Below are 10,936 nucleotides of genomic sequence, written 5' to 3'. Positions count from 1 at the left end.
TCAATAAAATAAAATTCAAAAAACTTGGTGTAATTCCATGAGACAGAAAACACAGGAGTGGAATACATTACTAAATGAACTAAACATTTGATTCAATGCTGGTTTTGTGCCTTTTCCCAGTTACAAACAATAACAAAACCCCAGATTTTTAGGTTTGAAAGTGGAGACAGAGAGAGGGAGAGAGACAGGATCTCACCTGAAAGTCCAGAAACAAAACGTATTGCAAAATTTAAATTGAGTAATCCATCAATATGTAAAAAAGTATTTGACTCCCTAGCCATACGCACAATAGGGGACTTTCATTGACAAACATTTCTTGTAAATGTTGCAAAAATGTTCTAAATGTTTGTGACTTCTTTGCTGCAGGTTGGAAAAATACAAAGCCAAAGAATTTGGTTTTAGTCCAACATCTTCACTAAATCATTTAGGTGTGCTCTTCTTTTCTTTTCTCTTATTTCCATTTTCAAAACAAAGGCAAAAAATTACATAAATTGTTGAGACTTTCTTAAGAAGCGTCTTTCTGATGGTCTTGGGTTGACTGGGTGTCTATTGGGTACAATCAATCAAATAAATAAATACAGTTCCTCCCGTTTATTCTTGCTATGCGTTCAGTTCTTTCTGGACACATAGCAAGCGGAGGCCTGGTCTTACCAACGTTACATTCAGGGGCAGAAGGGTAGAATAGGCTCCAAGACCATTGGGAGGAAACTTTGTGGGAGGGTAACAGCATCTGCCTTCTGCTCAATTCCACTCGATTCTCATCTCCCTTCATTGTTCCGTCAGTTTTGGAGAAATGTCTCCTTCCATTAGCCAAAACACTAAAGATAGGTTGAGGACATGTCTTCCTACCCAAGGCAATCAAGAAGACACTCACCTTGAATCCCATTGAGGTCACGGAATGGTCTAGCCTGTCTTCAGACTTTAATCCTACAAAATCCTACAAAAAGTCTGCAGGCAAGCGCAAGGATTTAGTTCCCAAGAGGCAACCAAGACTCCAGAGGGATCTAGAGTTTCTGAAATATGGAACGGTCCAGATTTCATTATTAAAATACCTAACACCATAACTAGCATCAAGAAAGGTCAGACTCAATAAAAGTTTCTATCCAAAGTACTATTCCTTTGTTTTTATGACATATAAATCACTTTTACATGTCATGCCCGAATCTAAGTTGTTGTATTTTTGGCTAACATCTCGTCCTTCCAAATTAAAGTCAAAATACCATAAAATAAATAAGAATGTCTGACCTTACCAGCAATACCTTTCTATGAACTTTTCTTGATATTCTCTCTTTCTCTCACTGTGAAAATTCAACTCGAAAGTCATCAGACATTCTGTGCATATGGGTTTATGGAGACCACAGGCCGCTTGAAGAGAACTTTCTCGGCTCATGTCCAAACATGACTGGTGGTTACAATGACCAGAAGTATACGCAATATGTATATACAGTATATTTCCATACTAGGGAAGAGACGACCTACTGTAGCCTGCAAGTCCCAGCATGCAACCCTGTCACCTAAGAATCACATTTCTGCCTGAGCCTGTGTCCTCTGAAGCAGCTCATTATGCCTCCATGCAGCTTCTTTATTATGCTGTGAGAAAGACACTGCAGACGGCTGCAGCTGCACAGCTCAATCATAGAGATGCAATAAAAAAATAAAACCATTGCTATTTTTGTAACCAGGAATTTCCAACTGAAATATGGGACATGATATATATTAATATATATTTAACTCAAGTACTTCTCTTGAGTACTTCCCAAGAGAAGCATCAATAAGTACAGAGTGGAAAAAGCTAAAGAAAAACTCAATAATATAATCACTACCACTGCCTCTTGTACCCATGACTTTTTATAAACAGGAAATGATTTCCAGATAAGGATGACAACAATTTATCTGAATACTGTTCTACCTAGAACACAGATCATTTTCTTAATCAAAATAAAAAACCTTTTCAACAAGATTATTTCAAAATAATGTGTGGTTTCTTGGCAACCAAGGAAAGGCTGCAGCTAACACATTAGCTACCAAGATCAACCAGGAAGTGGCCACTCCTCTGTAAACCATCAGTCTAAAACTGGTAAGTTCTTGTCTGTATTTTGTCATTTTTCTTTTTGTTGTTTGTGTGTGTGGAATAATTATAGTAAATTTCCACAAAATAATGACTAAAAGAACCAGTAGTATATATATATATTTTTTTTTTTTTCTGGTTTTTGACATTGGGTTGGAAAATTTCCATTTTCAGAAAAAGAAATCAGCTTTATAGGGCAAAATTGTGTGTCCAGGAAAAAGTTTTGACTTTGATTTCCAGAGCTATCTCAGTACAGACATTAAATATAAACATAAATAAACTTAAATTAAAAATAAAATATAGAATTTTTTTAATAGCATTTCTCACAAATATCAACATGACATAAAAGAAAACCTACCTATGAATTCACTTCTTTTTTTTTTTAATGTTTTGAATTTTAACATTTTAAAATCTGAAAGCAGAGATTAAATGACTGGTTCCTTACACATAACACATCATTTTCTTCAGCAGATATTTATCAAATAGTATTTTTTTCAAATGTAAAGTTTGCAGCTCTAAACAAGTTTTATTTAGCTGGAATGAGGGAGAAAATGGCTCTTTGAATTATAAATGTGGCAGCTCCCTTGATGTTACAAATGTAAAAAAAAAAGAGAGAAAAAGTTCAAAATAAGTTTCTGAAATCAGATTCTCAGATCCTTTATTTGTGAAAAGAGGTGCTGATAAGATCCATTAAAGCCCAATTAAAACCAGGCAGAAGCTAACAGAAACTCTGGTCTGTTTGCTCCAGTAAAAGGCCTGGGGGGTGGAGGAAGTGTGGCCGCAATATAAGCAAATAGAGAATGTGAAGAGAGGAAATGGCCTGTTCCAGTAACCAGAGGCCAGGAGCGGCGGTGCATTCAGCGCTCAGCGCCGGGTTGCTGCGCCTCTCTCTGTCTCCTTTCAATGCGGCCGAGCCTGGCGAGCGGCGCTTTATGGACAAAAAGCTCCGACACCCACAGGAAGTGTAAACAGAGGTTAAGTGTTAAAGTCCAACCCGCCAATTCTCACCTCCATTAAACGGAGGAAAACGGGATGGAAGGGGGGCATATGAGGGTCTCCACAGAGCCCTCAAAGCACCTGGGAAAGGGCCCTCCTGTAGGGGCCCGCTTTACAGGACTGCAACCTCTTGGAAACTGCAGCTTGGAGGAGAAGCTTTGCCTAGAAGGCGGAGCTAGGTCCACCCAGGCGCTTTGCAAAGCTGTACGGTTGCCATGGGATATTAAAAACTTTCTCAAACATGCATGAAAGAATCAAGGTGACAATCAAGGTCTGTTTTTGACAAATTAATGACATTATAGCAGGATATAAAGCTCAAAGAAGTCGATTTTATATAATACCGCCTCTTTAAAAGAATTCAATTTCGGACTCCCATTTTCCACTCTTTATTTATTTTTCCTGCATTAAATAGCTAATAAAATTGTTCCACTCTTACTGTTTGTGACTAAACCTTTTCTTCTGCATAGTGCTTTCACTTCGGCTCAAGTGTCAGACATCTTGAATACACTCCAGCAGGACAGACCCGCCTCCCGCTCACTGAGAAAGTTAATCCCTCATTAAGTTGGTATCGTTGTGGTCAGTTGTCAATGCAAACAGTCGGAGGACGCAGTGGTCACCTGTAAGCCCCCAGCTCACGCAGTAGCCCAAAGGGTCAGGTACAGTGTTGGGAGGGGGTGTGGCTTTACATTAAAATGAAAATAGCACTCCATCTGCTCAGCGATATGCAAAACGGGCTGGTTCCAGTCAAGAAATGAGTTGGTTTATTTATCTTTTTAATCCACGTATCTGAAAATTGGAATCTCTTTATTCTGGATCACAACAGCTAAACCATCGATATCTGTCCCACACAAAGCATTTCCCAGCGGTTTAAAAACAGCTCTTTCCTTAGATCTCTAAAACTTTCTCTTCTCTACTATTCAGTAAGAAAGGAGCCCTGACAAGAAAACAAGCATTCGAATGTGATTTCTTTTCAATCCCACAATTAAGCCTCACAATTAGAAGATGAAAAGACATCACAGTGTTTCAATCACAACAGCAAGCGTTAAAATATCTGATAGCTCTTCACTGGCATGCTAATTACCTATAAAGACTTGTTTTCATTTAGACTTGGCCTCTTCGGACATGTTTTAACAAATCCTGAGGAGTTCCTTTGTTGTAAATCTCAGATGTTTCTAACAAAACTTTAAAGAAAAAAAGACGTAAGGCTGGTATTTACTTTAAGACGTTCTGATTCCAAGTTGAGGACAAAGCGGGAACCACACTAGCATGCGCCAGCTGAGGTACCTGGATGCGTACTGCAGCCAGACGGAGGATATGTGGCTTTCTGCCGGACTCCCACTCAGAGCGGCTGTGGAGGCCGAGGCCCAGCAGGAACCTGAAGCGACCCACTCAGGCCCAGAGGCCGGTCGCTCTGGGCCTGATTCATGTAAATGACTTTAAAAAAACCTCATTAGTGATGGATGTGAGGGGACAGGAAAGGCTCAGCACTGTGATAGCTGAATGTGTCGGCCGGGTGAGAAAAGGGCCAGAGATAATAATGATGACGGCGTTTCTTTATGCCTTTGTTCCATTCAATCACCTGTGAACTACGACCGAGCTTCTCCTCACTACAGCTGTCACTCCTCTGTCATCCCACAGGGACAACGTTCTCAAATCCTCCACTGTTATCATGTTTGTTGAATGATAAATCGTAGAAATATTGAATGAAAATACACAAATACTTACCTGACTTGTTTGTATTCTTATTTTCAGATACACAACAGAGTTTAAAGGAAGAAACTCACAAGGCCTCAGGGTTTTTGGTTTGTTTTTTTTAGCAACTTGTCTTTCATTTTATTGGGATGATGTTATGTGGATTTCTTTTCAACACCATGAGTTAATATTTTTGCACAACCTTTTGTGGAAGTTAGTTGTTTTTTTTTTTTTTTTTTTTGCGTCAGCCATCGCCTTGTACGTCCTTGTAAAATATCTCAAGCTCAGACTGGATTCAAGTTGTGCCACAAACTTGAACTTGGACGTATGTCTGACTTTGTCTATGTCATTTTAGCTTACAAATATATAGTTTAGATCATTAAGAGAGGAGAGATGAGATTTAAAGAACTGGCTTTGGGATGGGGACTGTTTACAATGTAACACCAGGAAGTGGAGGATTCCACAGTTAATCCAAAAGCACAACGCACTTTTCAGATTTTCATTAGTAAAAATCAATACAAAAACTATTAATCAAGCACGAATTTTATTTTGGAACATTTTTAAAGCTGGAGATTCTACATGAATTGATTTTGATAAACGTGATCGGTCATTTTTTTCTGTTTAACAAACAAACACAATTAGGAGGCAGAATGTGTCTCAGCTTAGCATGTGGGAACCAGAATGGCTGCTGCTGATTCTTCAGGCTTAAGACTAGAGCCTTGGTAAGAAAAAAGGACAACCCACTGAGCCATTAGTGAGCGTCCTGTAGCTCCACTTCTCCTCTCAGCCTTGACTATGAAAGGAAGGCCTTCTGGGGCAACGCGCCGCCGTGGATTCCTTGTCTGGTTCCAATAAACAACAGCAGCTAAATGAAAACTCTCTCATTGCAGGACTCAAAACTGCAACTTTGACTAAATCAAAATACGTAAATAAATACATTTTAAAAACTGATTAAAGATCAAACATGGTTTTTCTACCAGAAAAGAAGCTATAAAATGACAAATATTGCCTGTTGTAACAAAAGTCAATATAAAACTGAATACTTGGAACCTCACTCATTTATTTGTGTAAGATATATATATATTTTTTTTAACGAAAGTACCATAAGAAAGAAAAAAGGAATTTAACTGGCTTTAACTGAGTAAAGCATTTTAAAAATAGGGTAGAATCTAAAGAAATGCATTGGAGTATCCATTAAGGGTTAAACTTAATAATTTCTTATAAAAAAAATACTGATTACAAATGACCCCAAAAAATGTTTGCACCTTACACCGGTTTTATTTGTTCAATTTCAACAACTTGCTTTATCAGTGTAGGCCAAAGTAACAGCAGACACCTGAAGCTTAATGGATTTCTTTTTGAATAATTAAGAGGTTGTTTTTTTATATATGTAAATATATTTACCCAGCTTGCTGAGTAAGCAAATTTTTAAAATTCTGCATTAAACTTTATAGTTTTTGTTCAGAGCTATTGATCAAAACAGATTAAGCCAGTTTCATTAGCTTAGTTTTAACAGTGCCAGGCAACAGAAAACACAATCTTTGTAATATAGTTAATCATACATATGAATAGTAAGAGGAATAAAAAGACCTTAAAAAACAGTTCAGACTTTTCTGATTTTGTTGCGTTTACTCACAGGAGTTGCACTAATTTGTGAAAGGTCCGTTTAGCTGTTAAACTTACAGATTTCTACTCTTAAATGCTGACTGAAATCAGCATTTTTGAAATCAGCAAATTTTGTGAACTAAATCAATATAATATACAGAGTATACACTTTTTTTTTTTTTTTTGGTTTGACGATTTCACTTTGTTGTTCGTACAAACTTCTTTTTTTTTATTAAATACAATTTAGAAATAAATTCATTGTGAATTAAAGGGGACATTCTGGAGGCTGGGGGCAGCTCGGCTCGGCTCGGCTCGGCTCGGCTCGGCTCGGCTCGGTAAGCAGCAGTCCTGGGGCTGGGTGGTCCGGGACTCGGGGCATCAGAAGACGCACGTCATTGTTGAGCTACCGGTGGAGAGCGTCTGTGTTTGCCCTCTTCATTAGACATTCTAGTGTCATGTGGGCAGAATAAATAAAAAGGAGCGGAGGTCAAAGGGAGCGAGCGGCGTTTAAATGTGTTTTAACAGCCAGTTAAAGCTGCGGACGCTTTCTGTCGCTTTCCAAATGATGGAAATGAGCCTGGAAAGTTTGCAGAGCTGGGAGTAATCCCGAGTTAAAAGAGGGGGAGACTCTCCGGGTAGTGTCAGTAAGCAACCACGGGCCAGATTTTACTACTTCATCCAAGATACCATCTTAATTCACCGATATATTCTGCTTTATGATATTTTAGACTAGGTTAGCTTAGCTTTATTTGTCACGTGCACTTTATACACAGTACAGTGAAATGTCAAAAAGAAAGAAAGGAGGGTGGGGGGGGGGGGCATCTAAAACAAGAGCAATAATAAATAACAAAAAAGATAAGAAGTATTAATATTAAAAAGATAATTTATGCCTCAGAATTGAGCAAACGAATGTCCAGGTCCAGGTGGACGCGCGGTCGCATTTTGAGGATCAACCTGTGGATTAATGTAGTGAAGTGGGATTAGTGGAGCCCAACACACCCCGCTGGATCTGACGCCTCGGTTACAGCAGGCAGCAGGTCTCAAACGCCACACAGCTGCTGCTAAAAAGCACACTTTGCTAACAGAACACGGTCGTGTTAGGACTGAATGAAAGGTTAACGAGACAATAATCCACAAACCAACCAAGAGTCTGTGATTTGGACGGCCCACGATGAGGACGGCCCACGGTGAGTTGTTACGCTGATTAAAGCATCTGTTGGCCAGGCGGGACTTAAAAGGCCACCAAATAAGATGATTTAGGAACATCAAGGCTTTTCCCCAGCGGTAATGATTACATTTGGCCTTCAGATCCATGCAAGAATTTGTTGCGCAGTAAATCTCCTTGAGTCGCCAACTCCCCCCCCCCCCCCCCCCCCCCCCCCCCCACCCCTAAAACCCCCAGCGCTCTTCAAAAGCCTTGTTATTCAAAGGGTTAGGATGTTTGACAATCCCAGCTTGTACAACTCCACCAATTAATTGGATACGTTGTAGTAAGGATGTTGGGTCTCTCTCATCTGTTGCTTAGAAAGACAAAGGCTTAGCGGGGGGGTTGTTCGCACCTCCCCGTGCTGCCGGGGTATAAATCGAGGCTCTTCAGGTGGGTCAGGCATTCATTCTCACAGTGGACCTCGGAGCAGCAACTTTTTATTTTTATTTTATTTTTTTATTTCCCCCTCAGAGAGCAAATTTGAAACATGCAGATACCGAACAGACCAATGGAAGCTGGCGGATACTCCGTGCGTAATTACGCACGGGCCTCACTATGCGCTCAGAGCAACGGGAGCCGCTGCGCTCCGGCCGCGAAGACTCCAAGCGGGAAGTCTTTCACCATCGAGGCTCTGCTGGCCAAGCCGGAGGAGGCGGCACCCAGAGACCGGAGCGGACCGAACCAGTGGGGGGAGAAATACCCGCAAACCGCGCCTCCTCCGCACCTGGCCGGGTTAACGCTTCCACCGGCACAATACCTCTATTCACCCAACGCGTTGCACCCCAGCGTTCACCCGCAGCCTGGATATTCCGTCTACTGCTACCCGCCGTTCACCTACGCACCATCCTGCCGGGGAGCGTTTTACTCACAAGGTAAAAGAAAAAACAAAAAAACTGGAGCGACGTCGGACACGTGGAAGATCGCGTCTTCGTGTTACAGAGTCAGTAAACATTTCCTCTCTCTTTGTTTCACAGCAACCGTGTCCAAAGCGAACGCAGCGATGCACCAGTTCAAGACGAAAGGCGGAAAGTCGAAACGCATGCGCACCAGCTTCACCAGCGAGCAGCTGTCCCGGCTGGAGAAGGAGTTCGCCCGGCAGCAGTACATGGTGGGATCCGAGAGGTTCCTCCTGGCCTCCGCTCTGCAGCTCACAGAGGCTCAGGTCAGAACTAGAACGAGAGAACCAGCTTTAAAAACAAAACAATAACAAAAAAACCCTAACTATTATTTCTTAAAAGAAATCATTAAAAGCTAAAAGACAAAGAAAACAAGCAGGTTTTTAAATTTCTATGTTAACATCTAATTTATTCCTCAAATAAATTAAATCAGTTTTAAAAGCTGTTCAAGCAGCATTTAATAAATTTGACAAAACATTTTCACAGGCATAAACTCATGAAAAAAAGATCATAGTGTTTAAAAATTCTCAATTCAGAGTTATCTCTCAGAATACATAATTATGCAAAACAGACATATGTTAATTGACAAATATCAAACACGTAAAACAAGCTGTTAGCTTGTTAATAGTAGTTACAATTTTACTCTCAATCACAAATTCTATGACAGTTTTGTATCTTCTATGAAAACTGATATATTCATTCAAAATATAACTTTCATAAACATATTCTCACTGGTTCTCTGCTCAACACGGAACCAGTGAGGCTAACGGCTAGCTACTTTGACTAAGATAAATCTGCTAATTTAACTAGAGCAGAACATCACATTTCGAAACTAGTAAGTATCAAAGTGTGAAATAAAATCCATGTTGAAATCCTTACAAATATTTTTCTCTCCGTCTCTCTCCAGGTCAAAGTCTGGTTCCAGAACAGACGCATCAAGTGGCGCAAACAGAGTCTGGAGCAGCAGCAGGCCAAACTGGCCAAACTGGGACTGGCCGCTCCGCTGAAGAGTCCCGGATCTCAGGGCCACGGAGACGAAGGCGACGAAGACTTCTCCGACTCGGATGTGGATATCGATGTATCCGATGACTCGGTGGACCACTGCTGACCGTTTCAGAACAAAGACTTCCCTGTACATAGCGCTGAGAAAGGAGACGGCTGTCTCCGACTATGACTATTTAATAGATTTATTCTTATATATTTAATTTTCTACGTTTATTCCTCGGAGATGAGAACGTATCATGTATGGCTTTACATCTGACATATTTTTAAATATATTTTAGGACTTTAATGCCAATTCAGTTGTGTTTCTTTCTTTCTCCTCTGCCCTTCACATCAAAAGCTCTCAAAGGAAAACATAAAAGACATAATTTAAAAGTTCAAATAACACATTTTGTGAAAGTCACATAAAGCATCTTGAGATTCTGCCTCTCCTCAGTAAAGATTCACTCCAGTCATTCGTTTAGATGCACTCATCAGGGGTCTGAATGTCATACTAACTTGAAAATGTAAATAATTTATTTGAACTCTTCAATTTTGGGAGTGGATTAATTTTACAATGCAGCTTTAGTCATTTTTGCAAGCTAATATTGTATGGATAGATGTTAATATACTGTGGCTTTTCTCTAATCTACAACTCTGGAAAAAATTAAGAGATTGCTTAAAATAATCAGTTTCTCTGATTTTACGTTTTATAGGTATTTGAGTAAAATGAACATTGTTCTTTTATTCTATGAACTACTGTCAACATGTCTCCGAACTTCCAAGTGAAAATGAAGTATTTATTTGCAGAAAGTGAGAAATGGTCAAAATCACGAAAAAGATGCAGCGCTTTCACACCTCAAATAATGCAAAGGAAACAAGTTCATATTAATTTAGAAACAACAATACTAATGTTTTCACTGAGGAAGAGTTCAGAAATCAATATTTTCTGGAACAACCACAAGGTTCTCAATGGGGTTCAGCGCTCTGGGCTCTTCATTGTTTCCACAGCTTAAGTTTATACATAAAATATATCCAAGAATAAACAATTCGCTAAGAAACCACATGCTTTTTGTATTCATCAACAATTTTCTGGCATAATTCTTGTGAGTTATATGAGCAAACGCTTTGGCTTTAATTGATCGTTTTGACATTAGTTAGATGGTTTCTTTGATTGGAAGTTTTGAGGTTGAGTCTATGATCACCAAATTAAATGATCTCTGACAGAAGAGGTGGTCAAATATCCAGTGTAAATTATTTCCAAAGCTTGTTAAATATTTTACAAAAGACATTTAAAGTTGAGTTGTATAAATTCAAATGCAAATTTATAAATGACTAGTTTTGTGAACATTGAGCCTGTTTCTGAAGTTCATTGAGCCATTTTATGGCCCGATCTAATAAGTATGTTACTCTCAGTTGTTAAAAAAATTCCAGTATTTAACTTTAAAAAATTTAACAACTTGAAAATGACTTTAAAAACTCCTTTTCTTT

General features: G+C 39.4%; 1 protein-coding gene across 1 annotated transcript; it reads left to right on the top strand.

Moving 5' to 3' along the window:
* Positions 1 to 8,055: 8,055 nt before the first annotated feature.
* Positions 8,056 to 9,775, top strand: LOC102233800 (homeobox protein not2-like). Its single transcript, XM_005813181.2, has 3 exons — positions 8,056 to 8,440; positions 8,543 to 8,730; positions 9,372 to 9,775. The coding sequence occupies exons 1-3, from the start codon at positions 8,056 to 8,058 to the stop codon at positions 9,570 to 9,572; spliced, it is 774 nt and encodes a 257-aa protein (XP_005813238.1). The 3' UTR covers positions 9,573 to 9,775.
* The last annotated feature ends 1,161 nt before the right edge of the window (positions 9,776 to 10,936 follow it).

The sequence above is a fragment of the Xiphophorus maculatus genome, chromosome 19 (genome assembly GCF_002775205.1).
Source record: "Xiphophorus maculatus strain JP 163 A chromosome 19, X_maculatus-5.0-male, whole genome shotgun sequence".
NCBI lineage: Eukaryota > Metazoa > Chordata > Actinopteri > Cyprinodontiformes > Poeciliidae > Xiphophorus > Xiphophorus maculatus.
This window is presented reverse-complemented; position numbering and strand designations above follow the sequence as displayed.